This window comes from Meleagris gallopavo, chromosome 1 (assembly GCF_000146605.3).
Source record: "Meleagris gallopavo isolate NT-WF06-2002-E0010 breed Aviagen turkey brand Nicholas breeding stock chromosome 1, Turkey_5.1, whole genome shotgun sequence".
NCBI classification, from domain to species: Eukaryota; Metazoa; Chordata; class Aves; order Galliformes; family Phasianidae; genus Meleagris; species Meleagris gallopavo.
The window spans coordinates 67,609,069-67,634,170 of record NC_015011.2 but is presented as its reverse complement, the minus strand read 5'-3'; the positions used below and the strand labels follow the sequence as shown (position 1 = coordinate 67,634,170).

At 37.7% G+C, this 25,102-nt stretch overlaps 1 protein-coding gene and 1 long non-coding RNA gene across 3 annotated transcripts in view; one reads left to right on the top strand and one right to left on the bottom strand.

Moving 5' to 3' along the window:
• Positions 1 to 25,096, top strand: part of WNT7B (Wnt family member 7B) — a 94,283-nt gene extending 69,187 nt beyond the window's left edge. The window contains exons 3-4 of the mRNA XM_003202528.3: positions 10,112 to 10,383; positions 21,803 to 25,096. Coding sequence (XP_003202576.1) covers positions 10,112 to 10,383; positions 21,803 to 22,282 — 752 coding nt within the window. The 3' untranslated portion in view covers positions 22,283 to 25,096. The remainder of the gene's footprint in view (positions 1 to 10,111; positions 10,384 to 21,802) is intronic.
• The window catches only part of LOC109368472, a 20,375-nt gene continuing 10,864 nt past the window's right edge, over positions 15,592 to 25,102 (bottom strand). The window contains exons 2-4 of one of the 2 annotated variants that reach the window (XR_002116536.1): positions 18,443 to 18,656; positions 16,795 to 16,948; positions 15,592 to 16,699 (exon numbers count right to left, since the gene is read on the bottom strand). This is a non-coding gene — a long non-coding RNA (uncharacterized LOC109368472). The remainder of the gene's footprint in view (positions 16,700 to 16,794; positions 16,949 to 18,442; positions 18,657 to 25,102) is intronic. The other variant, XR_002116540.1, reaches the window with a different exon arrangement.

The window sequence follows — 25,102 nt, the reverse complement described above, 5'->3', positions numbered from 1 at the left end:
TTTTGCCAAGAATAGGAATGGTCTTTGCCCATGAAGTTCTTGATATTCTATGCAAAATATCTAGAAGATATTGCCCCTTTATAATATCTCTGTAGATTCATAATGGAAGTAAGATAAATATTTTATCTAAATATTTATTTGTATCCTGGCTAGATCAAGTAGATGCCTTGTGTATATTATTCAGTTTAAAAAAAGACACTTCATAAACCTGACTTTACAAATGTCATGAGTACATGGAATTAGCTTTATTACTTTATTTCACATAGGATCATTCTAATTTTGTGCTTGATATAATCTGAAAAACTAGAAAAACATACTAGAAGAAGTTATATTTTATTCAGTAGAATACTTTTATCTTAATTAGCTGGATAAATAAGGTCATCTTCTAGTTTTTAATGTAATAAAAACTTTCTTTCCTCAGTCAGAATATAGAACAGGATAATAGGGTGGGACTCCCTTTACTTAAACTACCATATGCCTTCAGCAATTACAGCTGGATGTCTGTTGCCAGCATAGTTTGAAAGGCTCACAGTACAGGGAAATGTGACTTACCTCTCTGATAGGATAAGTTCAGACTTTGTCCCTTTGTATGAATATTTTACTCACAGTTTTGGGGCTCCCCCATCTAGCTTGACTACTTCTGGAAGTCTTGTTTTTTCACATCTAACTCTTTCAATACTTGGTAATGTTTGATTTTCATCCAGACCACGTGGAAAATAATGGGTGTCAGAGCATTTAAAAGAGAGGCTTTAAAGTCAACTTTCTGTTTCAGATTTACTCTAAATATCTAGCTCTTGTGCTATAGATGTAATTAACTGTATACTGAAAATGCTGGGATCTCATCTCTACAAAACATAGCTGTTTATGCTGATACATATAAGAGGCCAGTGATTGAAATCCTGCTTAAAATTGCAGGTATTGTAGTGGTAGTCAAGAAATGTCATTAACACCAAACAGAGACATGAAGGCATTTAGCATCTCTCTGAAATAGAAGCAAATGTAGCTCAGCAAAAACTCTGACAAGAAACTGAAATTAGTAGTTTGGTCAAGTGAAAATTAAGGAAAGGCTATGTATCTAACTCTCTGCAACTATGGTGTGCGAGGAAGCATGAATATAGGGTGTTAGAAGCATGTTGTAAGTGCTTCTGCATTGCAGGTAGGCTGGGTGATGCCAAGTGTTGCTGTGTCCAAATCCCCTCATGGCTCTGCAGAGAAATCCCATTCCTAGGGAATACCTCTGCATTCAAAAGTCTGACTTACATTTCAGATGTTAGATGAGAAGTCTACTGCTGACTTCTTTCATAGCCTCAGCACAAAGAAAACCCAACCAGAGGACAGCTTATTCTCTTGCAAGTCCTTCTGCCGTGTGAAAAAATGCCTTAACCCCCTTGTTCCCCTGTAAAAGAGGTCTATATAGCGGAAAGACACACTTTTTAAGTCAGAGCCTACCTCTTGCATAAAAAGATTTGTGTCTAACACAAATTGTAGCTGAGTATCACTTAGTCTAGATACCCAAGGAGAACTTCTCTTGTGAACAGCTTCATTTCTAAAGGCTCAAGTCCATAAAATTCACACGTGAAAATCTGTGATTTTGGACTATCTTCCATTTGCCTGACTGGTTCAGAGTGGAGGGTTTGTTTTTTTTTTTCCCTCTGTTATTTATTTATTATTTATGATGATTATAGTGGCAAAAACATTTTCTATTTCTTAAAATTCTAGTGTTCAACCCTTTCCTTGCTGAGCACCACACAGATCTATCCTGTATCAGGTGATTTTGTAGTGCACTCTCAAGAGCAAAACTAAAAAAATGTATGCCCTAAAAAAAACATATAGCCTCCCTTTCCTCTTTCTTAACTGGTACTTTTATTTCTCCCTGTGAAATATCTTTCAATAAAGGGATAGTACATAGGTAAATTCTATGCAGAAGAACTGTTACCATGAACAGACCAACACAATTCAATTATTATAAAAGCATGTGGGTGTGCGTGGCCCCATCTCATTTCAGGATATTAGCATTCAGACCTAGTTTCTTTCCCATGCCTTCAGGATTCCATGCTTTCTGACAATGGTTGCAAAGAACTTTAAATAAACCAGTGTACTACAAGATGCCTCCAGCTGAGTGTTCACATATTAGGATATATCAAACCGCTAGTCATCACTGAAAAGTAAAAACACCAAACATTCAGCAGGGAATCATTAAATTCCACAATGAAACTTCAGTAGTTCCAGAACAGAACACAAGCAGGAGACCATCCCTCTGCTCCAGCTATTGCATCCCACATAGTACTTTGACTGTATTAGCAGTAGCATTGTGAAAACACAGTCGGCTGTGACACTGCACAGGCTTTTCTCAATGGTACAGTGTATCTGGAAGCTACCCCCTCACAGTTCATGCACTGTATTATTTCTCAAGCTATGCTCTTGTGCATTCTTTCAATGAGTGTTCAGTACCATGTTTTGATAAAACCTTGATGAGAACAAGTAGTGGTACTTTTGGATCAAAACTTGATGTTCCTATTTTCTTTAAGAATGAGATAAAGACTGTTAGATCTGAGTTACTAAGAGATGTTTGCTTCAACAAACAAACAGGAGAGAGCCTAGAATTCCCTTTTTCTCTGAGCACTTTCAAACACTGTCAACGCAAAGATCAAAACTAGGTTACTGAATTCTCAGGAGCTGTCCCAGAAAATTCCAAGGAGCATACTGCAAAAGACAGTCAAATGCACAACAGAACTATGCTCATGTTAGATCAGAAATGCTGACTATTGTTTATGGTTATCAGGAGCTAACTGAATATGATTAGGGGGCAAATTAAGCAAAAAAAATCCGGTAAATGGAAGCCTCATTATGGAATCCACTGTGGAAAGTACCACTGAGCCTTTAGAAAATAGCCATGAGAGTGGAAAATGTTTGAAAAAAATCTGAAAAGCAGAGGCATAGCAAATAACTTCTTTCAACGTTCTTCCAAAACTATATAAATAGTGACAGCAATGAGCTGCAAAAAGGCAAGTGTGAAATAAATCTGGCTCATGTAAGAAAGAAAATTTGACAAACACCCATGAACAATAGAAAACAATCCAGTCGACAGTGTGATTGTAAACAAATGACCAAAATTATGGCGGCTCCATAATGACGTAGTAGGAATCTAGAATTTAAAATGCTGAACAACAGGAGAATCTCTAAACAAAACATTATGTCATAGCATTGCACATTCTCTGCTTTGAAATCTGCACAATTTGTCTTCTGTCCCACTCAAGAATAGTCTGAAATAGACATCATGAGCAGTCTATAAAGAAGGTACTGAAATTATTTGCAACTGCTCTGCTTCTGGTCAAGTTAAACAGACCTATCTGGATGAAGCAGTACTAAATAATACAATTTTAATTAGATTGTAATAGAAAATAAAAGTGTTAAGTAGGAAATTGGGAACAAACATTGGAAAGAAATCATTAACTAATATGACTTTCAAAGAACTTCATCAGATTAGATCAGAAAGACCTGCCAGACCAGCAGTTATTCAGTCTGCATCAGGTTCCTAATTCAGGAGCACTTCTGAGTGCAGACACTGTAAGGCAATCCTCATGACCACGGATGACTGTTTTTTTTTTTACTAACAGACTACAGAACCACCATTCAGTCAGTATTTTGTCATTGAGTGGAAGATGAAGAAAAAAGATGGTCCATCAAGGATAATGTCAAGAAGGCCAAGAAGGTCTTGCATCAACCTTTTCTAAGAGTGTCAGTGTTGAGCAGAAGGTTATAGAACTATTGTAATCTACAGAAGAATATAATATTAGCACTAGATGGAAGGACTATCTACCCAGGTTGAGTGCATTCTTGTTAGCTTTTCCTCATCTCAGAATATTTGTCAAGTTCATTGTAGAACCATTAGTCCTGGCAGCCATTAGAAATGAAAATTTGCTGAGAAATCTCATTAAGAAAAGTTGAAAAGGCAAATATATCATCTTTGTCTAAAAGATGGAAAAAAAAAGGAATCAGAGGACCAATCAGCTTGACTTCCCAGAGAATGAAAAAGATATGGGAACAAAAACTCATTTGTAATCTTATAACTGAAAACAAGGAGATGAATAACAGTCTACAAGAATCTGTCAAAAACAAATCATGTTAAACCAATCTAATATCCTTCTTTTGCCATCTAGGGCCTCAGAGGCTGAGAGGAGCCAGTATATACCATATATCTAGGACTTAAATGAAGATTTTGACAATGCTTTATATTATATTCTCATAAGAAAATTAAGGAAACTGACTGACCAGGTACATGTTATCTGGAAATTTACTTGGAGCGTACTTGGATATACTTTTTGAGTTTCCTTTGTGATTTATGCTGGTTCTGGTAATAGTTGATTTTACACTCTTGGCTTTACCAAGGGAATAAGCTGTGCTCATTGGACTTACAAATTAAATACAGATTGCAACGATATTGGAGGAATTTTGAGTCAAAATGGAAAATGATTTAAAAAAAAAAAGTCTGAAAAAGAAGAAAACAAAAGAAAAGATATAGAGGAGGCAAAGCAGAAAGGTAAAGATTTGTATGTGGGAATAAACACTTGCACAAATGCAAGAAATATCTGTTGCGATAGTATCTGCAATACAATGAGACCTCAAACTGATTAAGAGTCAAAAATGTCCTGCTTCCGTGAAAACACATGTAAACTGGGAGGCAGCATGTGAGATGCTACTTCTGCTCTAACGCTAAGTGGACAAGGCCTCAGCTGGGCACCCTGTCCTGTCTCTAACATGGCAGCACAAGGCATTAGCTGAATGGGAGAGTCCAGAGAGAGCTGCAGAAGTGATTACCGCTCTTGAAACTGTTCTACAGGGACTAACGGAACAAGTTTAAAAAGGATGTGGAAGTCTTTAAATGTTTAAAGGCTGTTACAAGAAGAAGAAAACAATCAGTTTGTTTGCATCTGTACAGTAAGAAACAGTTTGTACTCAGAAATACAGTTTCAGATTGATATTAGTAAAATGTTTAGCACTGTGTGTCTCAAAGCTCTGGAATAGATTGTCAAATCTCCACAATGAAGGGTAAATAAAAAGCAGTTGTGAAGGGCACCTGAATTATTAACCTACAAGAGGGTTGAGGGATGGACTAGGGATTCCCCTGAGGCTCCTGCAAGCCCTACTTTTCAATTGCATTTCTTCTATTTGCACAGTCTGATTTCAGTATTTCTGACTTCTTACATACAGCATTGGGAATAGTAAATTAGAAGCTTAAAGAAATCATATCAATCCTTGCTTTTAGATTGCTAACCTTGAAGTCCTTAATTACTTAACTGAAAATGCAAATAGAGAAAGGATCTGCTTCAGAAAACTCCCACTGACTTGTATTAATGCATATCAAACCAAAGAAAAGAGCCTGTACTGTTTTTTTTGAGAATTGCTAAAGTGTGTGTTGAGTAAGAAAAACCAAAATTATGAAGGAACTAAGCTCATCTACAAATGTATTCATCCAGCCCTATTTGGGGAGGGCAATGGTTTGAGTTTTAATTTACTCAACCAGAAGTATCTATTGTCTTTTTCAAAAAAAAAAGAAAGTGACTGAATGCGTCTTCAGCTTTCACTCGCAGAATAAGACTTGTCAAAAATAACAGGTTTGGCAAAAAGTCCAACCTGCCATGGTTCATTTCTTTTTACCATTAATATTCATTACATGGTTGATTTATAATCCAAGATCCTCTGGTGTTTAGAGATTAAGTAAACATATTAGGAACTTGGTTTTTTTAATAATATTGTATAATTTTTTTCTTATCATTGTTAATAGAAGATTTAGCAAATTAATGTATAAACAGTTTATATTCCATAGTCTAATCTTTTGATTTAAATTTGAGTTCTACTAGTTTACATTCATTAGCAATTTTATTCATCTAGCTGCTGAGAGAAGACATTTCTGAATGATGTGTGGAATAGTAATAGTCTCAACTAGCTACTCTGAGAAATAAATGCCTTGCTACTAACTATGAAACAGTTAAATCTGTAATGCTGTACATTCAAATACAGTCAAATGGTCAAAATTTAGCATACAAGATTCTCAGCTGATTGTGGTTACATGCTGAATATATGCATATTAGAACACAGTAAACTATAGCAATTATAGAACTTGTAGTAATTTCCACATCAGAGCACACTAAGTGTAGTGCTCAGTTAGCAGCCTAAAAGTTAGTTAGAGATGACATCTAAACTAGGACTAAAGTATAGGCTGCTCCAGAACTCCAACAATGGATAAATAGGCTCCTCTCATCCTATCTGCCAGAAATTGCTCATTGTAGGAAGCAACGATCCAATATCGGACTGAGCAGAAATTATCTACATTAATGGGTAATAGAACACTTTTTAATTACAACCCACAGTAAGAATGCTTAAATCAACAGATCACAGACAAGACTTCTTTCATGACAGCAGATTGTAAGGAGTGTCTTTCAGCACCATTACCAAAGATAATAGTCATCATTTCAGTCAGTACGATTGATTATCTTCTACAGGAGTTAATAGGTTTCTGTTTACTCTCCTATGATTTAGGAATTAAATCAGAATTATCTTCTTTGACACCAAAGCAGACATTTCTAATAGAGAAATGTAGGAATCCAGAGGTCACAATAAAAGCCAACACAGTGTCTTTTCCACTAATATAAGATCTTAATGGAATTATTATCATCTATGTAAAAGAAAACATTGAAAAGTTAAACAAGTAAGTTTTCTTCTGCAACACAGTTAGTGAGGATGTATGTTGCCAAATAACTAGGTGATCAGGATGTTTTTCAGAAAAGAAACAAACAAAAATCTAGCTTCAAAACTGAGTAAGAACCCTAGATCTTCTGCTGTTCATTTCACCTTTTCCTAAGAATTTTTGGAAATTATTAATTGCTTTATTATTGAATCAGAATATTTTTGAAATGTCAGAAAATTTCATAAAGTGAAATTATCTTCCTCCATTAAAATAACACAGCAGTCATTACTTAAATTGTTTTAGCTGTCTAGAAAGGACTTGCTTAAAACTGACTCCAAATGATGACATGCTAATGGAAAGTTGCGTACAGCAGACAGCAATTCCCCTCTCTTCTCCACTGGCATTTTCTGACAGTCCTGATCCGAAGGCTTTAAAGAGCTGCTGAGGTAATGCTTACCCTGAAGTTCAAGGGAAGCTTTGGAATGTTTTTTAGTTAAAAAACTAGAGAGCACAAAGTATTAATTCCTGGCAGGGCACCTTGACTTGCAAAAGGAGCCTGATTTTCAAGCCACCTCTTACTTCTGAGCCCTTCTTATTTTAGAGCTGCATTGAAACCAAAGAATACACTCTTCAGAGAGTCAATATGGTTTTCATTCATTTTTACCCTCTGACTTGAGATAATTCCATTATTGCTGTAGCTCTCAAGTGGGTGAACGAAATATATTTTTCTCTGTCCCTGAGTGTAATCGGGGTATCACAAAACAGAGGGGAAGAAAGGAAGATAAAAACAGAATATTCCTTAGTTTTACAAAACTGATTACAAGAAGTGCTGTGTGAAAACTCATGAACAGGTCACAGATACAGTGCCTTTACAAAATAGCATCTTCTACTGTGGTTACATGTGGAATGCATTGAATTTAAAAATAAAACATCAGAAAACTCTCTCTAGCTAATCTCCTGGTAAATCTGCTTACAAGCAGCTCGTCACCACGGTGTTCCTTGACAGGAATATGCTTCTGCTTGTTTACAAGCTTTTCTACATGTGTTTCAGAGGTGTCTGAGCTCAAAAATTTTCATGACTTTGAGATCCAACTTTCATCCTGAAGAGAAAAGAAAACCTATCTATAAATGTCATTCCTGTTATTTCTCGTATTTCCAAACTTTCAGTTTAACAATAAAGAATCTAAATTAAGAATTTATATATTTAAAGGAGATAATAAAGAAAGAAACCCTGCAAGTCAACAGGATACACTTTAAAATATGTGTCCCAGGTTTGACTTCGGCTGATGAGTGAGAGACGAGTGAATACTGATATGAGCTTTTAGAGAACAAACTAGGAACTAGAACAGAGGTTCCCAAACTTTTTTGGATTGCTATCAACCCTCAGAATTTCTTGTGGACCACCAGGCATCGTTATCATCAAACTTTTAATTGAAAACACTATTAAAAACAGTGTTTAATATGGCTCTGTGGATTAACTGCAAACCCTTTACCATGGCCTCCTGGACCACCAGTGTTCTGCAGACCATGGTTTGGGAACCACTGAACCAGACTACACACATAGAACAACACCCCAAGAAAACACTTGTGTGTTTGAGAGCAGAGTCGGGCCTTCTGTTGGGTGATGCACTCAAATACTGTACAGCTCAGGTTAACCTTCCTGGTACCTGAAGGACACAAGACCCTTTTGTTTTTCTCTTACCTGGAGTTTCTTTTTTATTGCTTTGGAGAAACAAGTAAATGGTGCCAAAATCCAGTTTATGATTGCTTCATGTAGGATCTCTCTTTTATCTTGAAACAGTGTGAATTTTCAGGAAGCTATCTGAAAAAAAGGACACATAAAACATAAAAAAAACCCAAAAACCAAAAAACACAATGCTGTGCACAGATAATTCCCGAACACATATGATATATGTGAATCCCAAAACAAAAAAGTAAAAATAGTTTCTAATGCTGTTTTTTTAATCCTCTTGAAAATTTATTCCTTTTTTTTAATTTTTTTCCTCCCCAATCATTTAACCATCCTAAAGCTCTGTGTGTGGTCATTAAAACATTTCAGCAACTTTCTGCAAATTCTTTACAGTTATTCTTTTGGCAATGGTATTACAAGATTGTCTGTTTATCACCAGATAAACACACAGAGGAAAATGATGATAGCACAGAGAGGGGAATTTGAAGAGAAACATTATAAATAAGAACAGAAAACACACTGAGCCATGATCACACTGAGCCATGATCCAACCCTACATAAAGTCAGTGACTGAGCGTGGGCTTGCATGAGAGCAGGAAAGGGCTGTTGCATCCCTTTTGATTGCTCTGGCTATGTGTCTCCTTGTTCATCTGCATCCCAAAGGCAACTCACCCAACTGGTGTTCAGTCAACAAATGACATTTATTTGCTCCTTATCATATTCTTTTAAATATTCTCAATATTAAAGCTATAACACTGAGCGGGGAATGTGGAATCTTGGAAATTAATGGCAGTATTTAAAAAAAAAAAAGAACATAAAAACAAAGCTGTCCCTCCATGGCAGCAACTCACTTGTTCCAGAGAGAAAAGAATGCTGCTCTGATATTTCCACTGCCCAGTATGACCACTCACAAAGGTAAAGCAGAGTTCTGAGTCAGGGTGGGACTGGAAAAACTCACAGTAAAAGTCATAGAATCATAAAATCATAGAATGGCCTGGGTTGAAAAGGACCTCAAAGATCATCTAATTTCAACCCCCCTGCTGTGGGCAGGGTCACCAACCACTAGACCAGGCTGCCCAAAGCCACAATGCAAGACTTCTCATATGTAAGAGAAGTCAGTAAAGGAAAGAGGCCATCTTTACTTTACCTTGAAGGGAAACAAAAGTCATGGAGCTCTTCACCCTGTAAGCAACTCTTGCCAAATTTCACCATCAGCATCAGTAATAGACATTACTGGAGAGTTTATAAAGGTGCACCAATAATCTTCCTCACTTGTATCCTAGCCATCTCACACACCCAGAAAGATCTGGTATTTCTTAAGCTGTCTGTACACTTTTTCCAGGCAGTACCAACCGTTAGAACTGTTTTTCAGTGAGCATTGCAACTCACCTATTATTTGCCTGAAATACATGCAGTTCAGTTTGCAAACCTGATGAAATTGTGTGAAAACAAACTATGTTGCTTCACCTTGTCACCAGCAGATTCACTGCAAAATTCCCCTATGGTGCAGGGGGTTAGATGGGACTGTCATGTAGCTGGTGTGTACTGGGGCAATGAGACCTACCTGAGTCAAGCATTTAAAATACGTACGTAATTCTGCCAGAATGAGATGCATATGCTAGTAATGTCCACCTCACATTCTTACCTGACACCATTGCTATACATAATGTGTGTACTTTCTTTAGTAAGTGGTGCCTTTCTGCAAACCATCAGCTTTTGGCTTCTCTCCACAGGAAGCAGGGAAGCTGCCTTCACCTATGCCATTACTGCTGCCGGGGTTGCACACGCTGTCACGGCCGCCTGCAGCCAGGGCAACCTCAGCAATTGTGGCTGTGACCGAGAGAAACAGGGCTACTACAACCAGGAGGAGGGCTGGAAGTGGGGAGGCTGCTCTGCGGATATCAGATACGGCATTGAGTTCTCCCGGAGGTTTGTTGATGCCCGAGAAATCAAAAAGAATGCACGAAGGCTGATGAACTTGCACAACAATGAGGCTGGAAGAAAGGTATTCGAGAAAGCAGGAGGGATGGATGGGGAAGTGTGTGCGCTGGAGAAAGGGGGGAGGCTGACTTGGTCTCAGGAGTCATTCCCTGAGAGTTTGCCCCTCGCACTTGCCCCAAATTACGTAATGATGCTTCATGCTTACGGTTTGTTGCTGTTTCTTTTTATTCATAGCTGGCCAAAGTATTACATAGCTCCTCCTCTCAATTTTTCAGTTTCCCAAGTCATCTTTCCAGTCCTATCAGTAACAGACAACTTTGCTGGAGCTGTTTGGGCTAAAGTTCTGTCTTGCTTTTCATCTCCTTTGCAAAAGTCTAGCAAGAGATGATGGGACAGGACTGAGTTTCTGCATTGCTGAACTCCCACAGTACTTGCAGCTATTTATTCCATCCAAAAACAAAACGCTTCTTTGACCACAGTTCTAATGAAATACATGTTTTGTAGCAAATGTACAATTGTCTGTTCCTCACTGGCGGGATACAGATGGCTGAACAAGCATGATTTTGGAAGAAGAAACAGCTTCATGTCTACAACCATGATTGAGTTGCTTGCAATTGAAAAAAATAAACATCATGGAGCTGATTCATGTCCACTGAATGGAAATCCTCAAAATCCAAACACTTTCCCTGTAAAAAATAAAATGTATCTTCATATTATACATACCAACCGCAGGGGAGATTTAACTACACCTTTCAAAATGTTTTCATCCACGTAAAAAATGCTGTTTCTGTCCTCCAATGTGCATATGTTGTGCTGTAGGTGAAACCAATATACTGCTTCTCCCTATCTTACCCCCAAAATTATACAGAGATTTTCTTCTCCAGAACAATGTGAGCTTTTATTCTTCACCAAGTACTAGCAAAGGTGGCTGAGAATCAGTGATGCCATGAGCAGCACAGTTACCTTTCTGCATGTATTTTGGAGAATGTTTCCTAACTCTCACTTCTTGCAAGACAACTTCTAGGGGATGGCAGCCAGCTGTGCACAGAAACAGGTGTTGGGTGGACAATTACTTACTGAGATGAAATTGTTGCATACATTCCTAGCTATGAAAGAAACCAGTCATGTGGTATAACTGAAAGTTTAGAGACTGGATTCATAGTCAATTGATGTTTGATACTGATGGCTCCAGTTGTGAAGGAGATGGCTGATTCTGAAAGCATCCTTAAGAGTAGCACAATATTTTCCCCAAAACTTGCCCTGTCAAGAGGTGTGAGAGCACCTCATACTGCTGTACTGTGGCATGAAGCACTGGTTCCAGGCTTGAGCATTTCTCTTAGCCTAAGTGTTTCACCTTGGTGTCACACATTGCATTTGAATGCCGAAGAAGATGAAAGCCACATGTTAAACTTGCAATGGAGTATTTGTTACTGTTGCATGCATTATGAATCCTGCTTAAATTGCCAACCCACTGTGTAGATTCAGTTCCACTCCCACAGAAATGCCAATTCGTGTCCTGTTTTGAACACGTTACAGCCTATATGTGAAAAGGGGACAGAAGAGCAACAGTAGATGCATAGATGGAGAACAGCAATGCTTCTTGCCCAGGGACAGAAGGCAGCTCAACATCTGAGCTAGGCACTGGTCCCAGGTCCCCCAGTTCTATATACAGTCCAGTAACCGCTAGACCACAATGCTGATTCTTATTAAGCAAATTACATTTTTACTGTTCATCAGAATTTCATAAGCAGGGGACGTAAGCAAACCAAAGATGTGTGTGCTTTTACAAATATTTCTGGCAGCAGCGTGCTTGCAATTGCATTTATTTTAACTCTCCTAAGACTTTTCTGTAAATATTCTTGTAAAACCAAATGATAGCACCCACTTCATGTTTTTGAGATAGGAAAAAAAAAAGATTTGCAAATCCAGACAATATAATTTTTTTCCCCAAATATACTTTGTAAACAGTGTTTTACAGTTTACTCACTCTGTTGTTAGCGGTATTTTTCAGTCATTATTTGTAGCCATACATTGTTATTGTAATCATTAATGCATTATTATATTTTGAAAAGCTAAGGATAACTGAAAGGATTTGATGCATCTTTTTGTTTTGTTTTTGTTTTTAATTCCAATCCACCACATCCTAGGAATGTGCTCATATAAAAGATGGTTTGGGGTCCATGTTTAGAAATAATGTTGGTGTTATGACATATACTCACATGACATGAACATGTAAATTTTACAATATATAATACTTAGTGATTTTGGCTCATCTGAAATCATTTTCTATTTCTATAGATTAGACATTCTGAATTTGAGGACTGACTGAAAGTTATGGTTAGAACAAAACTCTGATAGCAAGGATATATTTCACTTTCTGAGCAAGGCCTTTAAGAAAATAGCCATAGAGTTCTGTGCAATTTCAGCTAAAAATCAGAACTCCCTTCTGAGAATCCAGACAAATTCTGAATTTGTTCTCTGTTGACTTGACATTTGGCAGTTTTGGCGATCCTGGGTAAATTTGGATCTGATTGTGAACTGGAAAAAAATCTCAAACCAGAACTTTTGCTTACATGTGGATGTCATTCTGACGTGCTTCATGTGGTCCTTATTCAACCTCAAGTCAGAAATATTGCATTAAGGGCTGGACATTCACTAAAGCACAACTCTGGATTTCCATCTTCCTCCTCCTTTCCCCTTCCAAATTCTCCCAACAAAACTAGGAAAACTTGTACCTCTCTGCTTGCTCTGTCAGTATGGTTCTGCATCTTGTCTTAAAATTTGAAAACAGTTTGGAGTCAAACTTCTGAATATGAAAGGACTGAAGTAAGGATATTTTTCCCTTGTACTGAATATGAATAAAAGTTCAGAAAGAAATGACAGTAAACTCAGATTTTTTTACTTCTTTTTTGCTTCAGCCATTTTCAAATAATCTTTTCAACTGTAGGATGAGAGTGTCAAGACTGTAGAGGAAACATGCTTTTGTAGCCCTCCACAATCATTCCATTAGTTAGTTAGTGCAATCTTATCAAAACTGGTATAAGGAAAAAAAATCCAACAACTTGATAATATGAACATTAATCCATTTGCTAAGGTTTTGTATTTCATCGGACTTTTGCTATTTTAAAAAAGATGTTTCCATCTGTAATGCTAAGGCTCACAGTTCTTACACAGTTCATACTGAATTGTTCTTTTGAATTGTGTAAGACCGACAATATTTAGGCAATAAATCTACTCTCTTCATTTTAGTCTTTTTTTTTTTTTTAATCCCCAAATTTCCTAATACAGAAACATCAGGAAGAAAGAACGCAAAGAGATCTCAGCACCACATACAGTTTTTCCCGTCTTGTTCTGAAAGCAGCCCATTAGACCTCTACTAGATGCCTAGAAAATCACTTCTAGAATCATCATGCATCACCTGGTCAGCAGGTTTACTGTTGGAGAAATTATTAGGATGCTCCATTATGTTCCTATGTGGAATTATTCATGGATGGACCTTTGCCCCTTTCCAGTCTCTCCCAGTGCATGTCACAGAGCTGTTGAACATGCCTAGGGGCCAGAGGCATTTGTAGCTCTAGTAGTGTAGATAATGTTGTGTTCTCTCAAAGGATGTTCTCAATAGCTAGCCTGTTGGCATTTTGCTATTAAAAATAGAGTACTGAGGAATTTCTTTTCAAGGAAAAAACGGCATACTGCATAAATAACTACATAAACACTACAAGCAGATGAAGGGAAAATAGATCTGGGGTTTTTTTAACATTATTCTAGGAATGAGATGCTCAGCACAACACCAAAAATATACTGCTTTGAAAATACAGACATTTAGATTTTTCAGAGAATTTCAGGTGACTGGAAAGAATGGATCGTCTTATTGCTCAAAAAATTGCATCCCTTAATTTCTTTGCACTGCATTCTAAGAATTGTTTCAGATAATGTTAAGCCTGTGAAGTTTCATTTGTAATGAAAAGCACCAGTGACAAAGTCATAAACTTATCATTGGTTCCATTTGGAAGAAATAAAAGCTTAGTGATTCCTGGTGACATGAGATGCTACCAATGGAAGATTTATGCTTTGTGGCAAAATAGTGGCATGCAGCGTAAAAGAACAAAGCAGCTAACTTCACCATCATGTTTTAAATGGCTGCTGTGATTCAGAATAGAAAGTACAAGTGTGCTAAATGAAAACAACCCTCCAAAGGAAGACTAGCATATGCCTAATGCAAACATTACTGCAAAAAGTAGAAAGAATGGTTTGTTGTAAATCTGAATGATTAAAGAGAGATTTGTGGGCAAAGCTTTGATAGAGTAATGAAAAATTAAATAGCAACAAAACCAAGTAAGCTCTAATGCTGCTTTATGATACAGCTTTCTACCATGTATTTTTAGAAAAAGTATCTTTATTCTGGGACAAACGAACATAGAGAGAGCAAAATCTGGGAACACATGCTGTTAGCCTTAACTTTTTGTTGAAAGCTTCAAAACAATGACTGGCACTCATGAGGAATACCAATTATAAAAATGTTTTTTTTGTTTGTTTGTTTTTAAGGGGGAGGGGGAGCTAAAAGCTGACAAATTGATAGCAGATCACAGCTTTAATCAAAAAGAAGACAAGAAATATTTCTAACAGTTCATCAATTGGTTAGGCCATTACAATAGATAATGACTGTGGTTATGTGGAAAAAAAACCTGGCCTATTTGTTTATCTTCCAGAGACACACCCATAACTCCGAATGCTAGAAACTCGGTACTAGCATTGGTACCATCCCAGTATTTATTCCTTTGTAATGTCAGTGGATTTTTCATGTTGTTTTTCTGGAATGCCTGGAAGATGACAACATCTTATTTTACACTCGAAGCTGTAAGAATGGAGACAAAAATTAAAATAAGATCAGACTCTCTTTACAAGAGATTATTCAATTACTTGGGGCAACATTTCCATCTGAGCCATGATTTGTTCTCACAGTTCCCAGCATCACAGAAATACGGTACTGGGAAGAGTTTTCTGCTGACAAGCTTTGGCAGTGGAACAGCTAATGAAGTGATTTGTTGGTCACCATTAAATATAATACACATGCACACGTATAGATACCTACAGCCTGTGCGTGTGCACATAATTGTATACACCTCTATATAAATTTATATGCAGTTTGCTTGTAAAATATGTTAAGAAAGTGTTAGCTCAGTTCACTCCACCTGTAATATTTAAATTACTAAGCCAGCTTCTGTGAGGTGCTTAACACATTGCAAAATGCCCTCACAGTCACCAAGCAGGACATGAGTATTAGAAACAGTCCCCAAATTCTGGATGACATACATGTTATAAAGTTGCAGTGGAGACTGAATCCCACTTTCAAAAGCAAAAACCAACAATTGTTCTTCTCCTATGAGCCTAAATTATTTTTAAAAATGGACTCTATTTCCTAAGTAATTTCATTGATTTAAGAATGTGACTTTCCAGATTTTACAGCCCCAAGCCCGTTATTTACTGAAAGTTTTTTTCTCTAAAAGAGAAACATTATTTCATTGCACTTCCATTGTGAGAATATTCACAAAAGAAAAGCTTTAGATAGTTGTGCTCGATGGCATACTTTCCATTTTCCCACTTAAATTGATTTGCAGACAGATATAAATCCAACTTCAAAAAGTTTGGTGTTACAGCTTGGGTGGGTTAGATGGATAACGAATGCTTATCCATATGTCCTGAGTATGCAAGCTTTGGCTCAAAATCTCATGAGGATAGTTCTCCTGCTTCCAGTTGGGCTGGATTTACTAGCCTATTTTTTTTTTCCAGAAACACACCCTTAATGTCGACTGCCAGAAGCTACATCTGGTACTATCCTACATTTTGAACGTATTGCTTTAAAATTAGAGGAGGGAAATAGCCAAATATTTTAGAAGTTGTTAAATGGTTTTATTCTAAAAATGGGCATGCCCATGCATACCATGCAATGTATACAAGATGCACAAATCATTTATCTAATAAAACACTACTGCACACCCTCCAAACCTGATATCTCTTTGCCTGACACATCAAAACCAGCAATGAAGTATTTTATTCTCTTTAAGACAATGATTAAAAATTTCCTTGTAATCTTTACAGAAATTTCCACAGAAAAAGATAATGAAATAATGCAATCACACTTGGCTTGAGGATCATTTAAGGGGTGCTTCTTGAGATTTCTGCTTTTTTCAACGTTGCCCTTCGAAAATACATTTCAAACAATTCAATCAATCGCAGCAGTTTTCTGCTCAAACTTAGCTATTCTCTCCTCTTCTAGAAGGTAAGGAAGAGGTCCAGATGGGCAAGTTTCTATGGTCCATCATAGTATTAGGGGCTTTCATCTGATGTCCAACAGTTCTCAAAATTCCAGGCTTATATTCCTGCTGGCCAGGGAGAGAACTTGTGTAAGGATAGCAACAGCCTTTTTCAGTTTGCAATGTATTCAGTGGGAATATGATGGGATTGAATGCCTTACCTACGGAGGCTGATGAAAGGCAGGAGGTCAATTCGTGCCTCTCAGAAAGTCAGAGGGTCCCCAGTCCTGATGACTTCTGGACAGTACCAGAGAAATGCTGTCTTCTGTTGTGGCTGGGTACTGATCCACTGCAAAGCTCCTTGCTCCCATCAAACTAAATAAGAATAGGGATACAAAAAGAGAGGGAGTAAACATGATAAGTCAGTTCATCACCTTGAGCAGCCTTACATAGGAACATAAATTAAAATATGCAGCTGAAGTACCATTAGCCCTCTATGCTAACTCCACTCTTGCTGGCTTTACTGTGCCCCCTCTTCACCAGAGCTGGATACAACTTGATGAAATATGACATAAGCTGCTCAATTTTAGGCTCACTCAACTGCTATTTAAAGAAGAATATTTTCAGAATATTTGTATTAGAGAAGTAGCATTACATCTAATTGCATTACATCTAGCATTACTAATATTAGGATGCTTAGCTTTCCAAATTAGAAAAGAAAAAAAAACACAACAAAAATAACCAACAAAGAACAAATGAATACAAAACACATACAGACCAACCCCAAACCCAGATTTGTTTCCCAGATGGGTCCATGAGGTCAGTATTTTGCGAGCAGTACTGGACCCCAGGCACTGAGAGTAAAGTTTGCTGATGCCCACTCGTCACTGGCAAGCCATACGTTCTTGTGGCTGCAGCTGCTTGAGTATGCAAAGAGATGGTGACATCTAATGACCAAAATCTATCTCTTTGGGCACTGATATTACCCAAAGCAGAAGTTGATTACTTGCATATTTGATGGAGAAAACTCTTAAAGTCTTCTATTTCTTTTTGATAATGCAGTCAAAAAGTAATATGGATTTTGTTACATTCAACATCTGGTCCAAAAATGTGCATTTCCACTAAGAAAAACACAAACCAGAAAAGGCAAGCCAAAACAAACACACACAAAATGTTACTATTGTTTTTACATATTTTATCCAGATAGGATTTTTAATATGTACAGAAACTGTATCTGATGTTATGCAGTTGGGTCTAGATATCGAACTTGAAAAAAATGAGTTTCTTTTCATGCATATCATTTTGTTTTATTTCAGTCTTTGCTAGGTTTTTCTACTTAACTGGCAGCGGAAAACCCTCAAATTGCACTTCCAATGTATGATTTATATAGATATAAAAATTTGTGGAATAAGAAAATTTTAACATTATATTTCACAATTCATTTAGCAAAGTAGCAGCAGTTAGAAAATTTTACTTGGCAAGATCCTACTAGGGTGGGAGTGGGCCTGCATGTGGAAAATGGACGTAAAGAATGTTCCTACTATTAGACTGAGGCAGCACGGTCCAATGATGGGAATTTGCTTTGGGAAGTAGATCTTGCTGTAAACTATTTGAGATTAGATATGAGGCATTGACATATGACAAATGAAACTGCTGAATGAGTGGGTCATATGAGCTAATGATTTTCAATCTTTAATCAGGCACCTACCTTGGCATCATGTATCAGATCTAAGTAAATAAGTACCTTCAGGGTTCAGGGTCAAAACTCTGATGGGAATTCTGCTGAGAAAAACCAGGTTGGAGAGACATACAGAAAGAAAACACTGGCTGCTCTTCTATCACAGCATTGTAAGGACAAAATGGTAACACCTTTGTCAGGTCCAATGGCACTTTGAGAGTAAGAAGCTGTTGAAATCCCAGCAACAAAGGTGCAGCTGTCTGTCTGAATGGCAAGGTGCAAAGTAGAAGCAGTAGGACCTTCTCAAGAATTTCCTTATGGTATCCTGTTGGGCCTTATGGCCACACCTCAAGAAAACCCTGAGTGTGCTGGCTTGCTAGCAAAGAGGAACTCTCAGCAGCATCTCTGTGGAAAAGGAAAAGAAGTCTTACTTCAAATCTGCTAAGTTTGAGCCATACATTCCCTGACCTCCAAGTTTTTGGGCACAATTTTATACCCACAGCTGACTGTGGGCACACAAATTATAGCATTCAGGAATTTAACTACCTGATGATTGGGCCTGCACTCAGTGTTGTAACCCCAAGCATTCCACATTCATGAGAAAAGTCCTCCAAAAAATAAAATAAAAAAAACCTGAAACATTGGCTTCAGGATCATAAATTAATACATTTTAAAACTTCTGTTTTTTTTTTTTTGAGCTTGCATGGCTTGCATTTTCTGGTTCTTTCACAATCATAAAAATCAGGAATATTTGAAAAAATACTACAGTGAAATCTGATTTCTGTACAACAAAATGACTCATGGAACTGGACCTCCAGAAAGAAGTCCAAAAAAAATCAAAACTTGGGATTAAGTTACTGCAGATTGTGCTACAGAGTGTGTTGGGCAGTATTGCATATAAAGGCAGTGTCTCAACAAAATACACACTGGTACACACAGTAAATAGACATGCACATATGTATAAATATACGTATACATAGATAGCATCTAGGACACCACAATGGGTAATATCTTTGTTTTTAAGAAACAGTGACACTCTGTTGTAGAGAGAGGCCAAGGCTCCTGAAAGCAGTGTCCAGAGTGCCGAGCCCATGGAATCAGGAGCCTCACAAGCTTTGCCTCCTTCTACCTTCTGGGCAAGTTACTTGCTTTGCCTTTCAAACTAAAAACCAGATGTCACACACACACATGCAAAGCCTGAAAAAATGCATACAAAAACACAAAGTTGCGCTTCACCAAGAACTCTTAGGGAGAAGAGGAACACAAATCAGGTGTAGTGGATCTGACCCATTTCTGCTGCTTTCTTGGAAGTTTTTACAACCTGTAGTGCTCTATGGTGATGGCGTAAAGAAAGTTGCTTCTGTCCACCCTCTGTTACAAATTTTTGTAATGTTTTGTAATGTTTGCAGTAGTTGGGAGAGAGAGTTATAGAATCAGGCTGGTTTAAAATAATGTATTTCACCAGTATCAGTGAAACACATAAGAAATAATAATGATAAAAAAAAGTAAATAGAAACATAATGGGCATCCAAATATCAGATCTGTGGAACAGGATTGTAATCTACTCTGCAGTGGGGGAAGACCTCAAACCATCACATCCTCCTACACATGCACAAAGTAGAGTCAGACGAGTCCTGATGGACCTGGACTATTTGATAAGGCACCCTCCTATTTGCTGATACTGAAGTGATGCTGCCGTGGGAGAAGGTGGCAATCTTTCTGTCTGGGATGTCCATAGCTCTTTATGTCCATAGAAAGCAGCTCATCATAGCCTTGCTGATTTCCTTCTAGAGCACTGCAGCTGTAGGATGTTCTTTCCTAAGCCTGTAATCCTTGTTGGAAGTCAGATTTTTTGCCTCTGAGCACTGAAGAACTGGCTGGACTTTGGCCTAGGAAAGCCATTACTTCCAGAAAGTCTAAGGTATTTTTGACTAGGATGCTCAGCTATCTTGTTCTTCCTACTGTATGTTGGCAAGGCAGAATTAAAACTAAATATTCTCTTTAATATTGAAACCTCAGAAATTTGGGAAAAATACAAAACATACAATTTAACTGAAGCTCAAACAACTCAGGAGAGTGTCCTCCATTTACAGGGATAACCAGATCTGCTCAGCTTTTATTTTAAGGCCAGTTTCTTAAGCAGTAAGCATTTTTTACTTTCCTTCTACTTCATTATGCCATTGTACTCAGATTTCGGCCCTTTTATCTTTTGCCCATTTCAGTCATGTTCTGGGATCTGCAATGAAACCACTATAGGAGATGGTCTGTAGCATCAGTAATGCTTCAAGACAAGATCGATAGCTCGTATTTCTTAGTTAGGATCCCAGCGCAAAGGGAAAAGATCAGTTTGCTTTGTTTTTAGGCCTTGATTTTCATAAGCTAATGGTGGCTGTGAGTGCAGTTGTGGTCATGTAAGGGCAGGAAAATAGAGAGGTGCTTTCCTGAGACCTGTCTCTCCTCCAGGCACACAAGAGGCAAGAGAGCATTTGTATCTCTTCTAGGGCACACCTGATGCTGGGTCAGCTTCCTCCAGGGGCTGGTGGCAATACCTTCACTGAGCCCAGAAAGCACATCCATAATGAGAAGGAGATATTTTTAGGCACTACACAGCAATAGCAATAATAAATGCTCCTTCTTCTCTTTGGCTCACAGCTCAGTGGGGCCCTACATTGGATATTATTTCCTCTAACGTTGCACAACCATTGCCCTGAGGCAAAAAATATTCTTATGGATGAACGTTTTTGTGAAATAATGGGCTGCCCAAGGAGGTGGTGGAGTCACCAACCCTGAAGGTGTTCAAGGAATGTTTGGATTTTGTGTTGAGGGACATGGTTTAGTGAGAACTATTGGTGATGGTGGATGGTTGGACTGGATGATCTTGAAGATCTTTTCCAACCATGGTGTTTCTGTGATTCTGTGATTCTGTTAAATGGGGATGGGTACTGCAAGAAGTGCTGCTTTTAAAGCTGATAGTACAGTCTGCAGGTTGAGTAGTTAATATGTATGCTGCTATTGCCATTGCTGGTGTAGGCAAAATTTTTAATTATTCAGTGAACATGAATGCCTATTCACCCACATAGTATATATTGTTCTGCAAATGTTAAAACTGTTCAAAAATTTTAAAAATTGTTTGAACATTACTTAAAGCCATTAAGGTTAAATATTCAGAATCTTACACCACTTTTAAAAAACATTTTTCTTTTCTTCTACTTCCAAAATGAAGATGATTAGTAAAAATTTCTTTAAGTCTCTGGAGTCTTACTTTGTCTCTGAAAACATTTTCTGAAATTTAAGTAAATAATTTCCAATATTTGGAAACAGAACACAAGTATTTTGTAATAAAATGACAAAAAACTCTATATCTGATAAAGTGGCACGTAAAACAAAATGTGCTATAAGCACTCTACTGTAAGGCAGGGGGATTCATAAGTATGCACTGAAAATTTCTGCTCACATTAATGACCTTTAACATGAACTGAACAGATTGAGTCTTAGGTAAGCTTGCAATGTAATGTTCCCATGGTAACAATATTCAATATCTGTGCATGTAGGTGCTTGAAGAGAGAATGAAACTGGAGTGCAAGTGTCACGGAGTTTCAGGTTCCTGTACAACCAAGACCTGCTGGACCACCCTTCCTAAATTCAGAGAGATCGGATATATTTTGAAAGAGAAATACAATGCTGCAGTGCAGGTGGAGGTGGTACGAGCTAGTAGACTAAGACAGCCAACTTTCCTGAAGATCAAGCAGATCAAGAGTTACCAGAAACCAATGGAAACAGATTTAGTGTACATCGAAAAGTCACCAAACTACTGTGAGGAAGACGCCTCCACAGGAAGTGTTGGCACCCAGGGACGACTCTGTAACCGCACCTCTCCCAATGCGGATGGGTGTGACATGATGTGCTGTGGAAGAGGTTACAACACACACCAGTACACCAAGGTATGGCAGTGCAACTGCAAATTCCACTGGTGCTGCTTTGTGAAGTGCAACACTTGTAGCGAGCGGACAGAGGTGTTCACCTGCAAATAATGGCGTCGTGCACAAATGAACAGAGCAAATTGCCACCAGTGAAGACAGTGGAGGACAACAAACGACAACAGCATCATTTTGCACATCTAATCTTCTTCGGGAAAAAAAATAAACCAATATATAAACCAATCCCTCCCCACCACTTACACCTCTCCAGATGGTGCATTTTGGCTGGCTGACTGTTGTGACTGCTTTGAAAAACAGGACAGTGGGACTAAGGTGATGTTAACAAGTACATGAAACTTTTTTTTTTTCTCTCTCTCTCTTTTTTTTTTTTTTAAGCTAGAATCCGGGTGTTGTAGAGTTCTTCAAGTAAGCGTTATACATATCAGTGAAGCTGATGGCATTGCAGCTCCCATGACATTTAAAGAAAAAGACACTTTCTCATATTTTACGACAGAAACACCAAGCTCTGTGCAAATAAAGACTTCTTTTTGTTAAGACACAAAATCTTCACTGACTAGAACAGAACAGTTTTGCTGCAAAACCCTAAATTTATAAGAAAGCAGGTAGAGAGAAAACCACAACTGGTGGGGAGATAAAACCTGTGGCGGAAATACTCCACTATCAGCTTGAAAAAATAAAGTTAACAAAATTACATCAGCTGCCAGTGACACTGGAACTCTTTGAGTGAACCTTAAAAATAATTATTTATGTTTTTAATAGCATCAAAAAATTCTAAGCACTAACGGGTAGTTATGTCTTAATTCTGTACTAAATGTAAACTTATTGGAACTCTGACTTTATGATTTTTGTATTGGTTCTCCCTAAGTTCTTCAATGCTACTGATCTGTTGTCACTCCACTAGTAGAGAGTTCAAATTCTGTAGGCCTTAGGCAATGACCAGAACTGAGCAAAAGATCACGTGAAGCTGTGGTTACAAATGCTTGATGAAGACTTTCTCGTTTGCCTCCTGACTATGAGTGACTCTTCTAGATTCAGGCTTCAGGCATGGGGCACCTACCCCCAGCTCCCTGTAGGGAGTTGTGGGATACAAATGCTTCAACAAACATTAAAGATTTTGCTTTGCAGTCAAATGCACTGGCAGGATCTTCCAAGCATTACACTTTGCCTTTAATGGTTAAAACATAAGATTAGCAATAGTTTTTAAAAAATTATCAGCTCAGAATCAGCTGAGAAGTTAATTAATATATGGTAGCTGAACACTATGTTGCTGCAGCCTGTAAATTGTGATGGCTTCATGAGCATAAGAAAGATAAAACGTGGGTTAGTCATGTCATCATTATGCTAAGGTTGGCAATAACATACCCCTGGTATAAATATATGAATATTAAGAAAGTAGAGGTCTTTTTACAACAGTATTCAATTTTAATTCGCACTTCTTTTTCCTCTGAGAGATTTAAAAAAAAAATCCTCTGACATTTTACTACTGCAAAACCCAGTGATTCTAACACAGACACATCCATTATAATACAGCCCATTTAATTGTATAATCATATGCTTGCAGCAGGGATCCCTACCTGATTTTCAGAAAAATTGGATTAAAAATGTACTAACATCTGCATATCTAAATTTCTAGCTTTTCTTTCATCCTTTTACTTATCATGAGGGGCGGACAGCCATGGGGACTCCCCACCCAGTGTGCTCCTGCACACGTCACCTCACATTGTGCTCTTGGGGCAAGGGGCTGGCAGAGTTGCTGTGCTGCTAGCTCCCATGCTGTGTATGTGGATGATCTAGGATCACCTCCCAAACGTATGGGCTTGTGCTATCAAAAGTAACCAGCCACATGGGGACCTTAGTTTGACTGCTCATGAGGACCTGCCTTTCTGACAGAGACACTTACCCTCTGAAAATCATGAGTCACCCATGGGGCAACTGAAATTCTAAGCACTCATGCTTTTTTGTCATTGCTGTTGGTTTCTAAATAACAATCACAGGTTCAAATTCAGCCTTGGCGTAAATGAGTGCAACTCTACAAAAGGAAGCTGGGCCCCTCCCCAAATGTTAGGGTCACTCCATATAATTTAAAGTTCCTTCGATTCATGGGTATATTGTTGTTGAATGATAGCGAAATACTGTACTTTCACTACATTCTTGACAGGAAGCAAATAAAGCTCCCAAGCACAGTAATGCACAGTCTTATGATACTAGATACTGTAAATATATTAGAATAGTATTTGTTAAGTACAGTTGAAGAATCCAATTAAGTTATATTATTGTATATCGTTTAAATGTCTATAGAGTATTTTAAATTATTGTGAACTACACTGCATTAAGAAAAAAAGGTTATATATTATAACATCAGCCACTCTGAAAAGTGGACCAAAGTGATGCTATCTTTTTTTTTACACCCCTATTTCAAATAGCTATGTCAGCTATTCACCACTGTAACAATCCTACAATTGGATTATCTGTCTGAAACAATATCATGTTTCAGAGCATCCTATAAAAGCTTTGCTCATTAGGGGTGCAGCATTCAGAAAGGTACTGCTGTATGGCACAAAGCAGAGGCTGATCACAGAAGTGCATGGATTTTGAACTATGTCCCAAGAAAAAGCAGTTTGGATCAGAAAACACCATTACCACTACTGTACTGAATAAGAAAAAAAAAGAAAAAAAAAAGACAAGTTTTTACGAATGTGTTTATGAACAGAAGTAGGTTACACACAACTTTTCTTTTAAAAAATGTAGTTTGATGTCAAAGAATTGTGATAATTGAGGTTTGAATGTGACCAGCAACATAGTATGGTTTAACCATACATTAGCCATGACAAAACTCAGAATACTGTATGTTATTAAAGAGTATAAGAACAAAGATCAATTTGTTTACTATGTCAATGTTTTATGGCAAGCAGA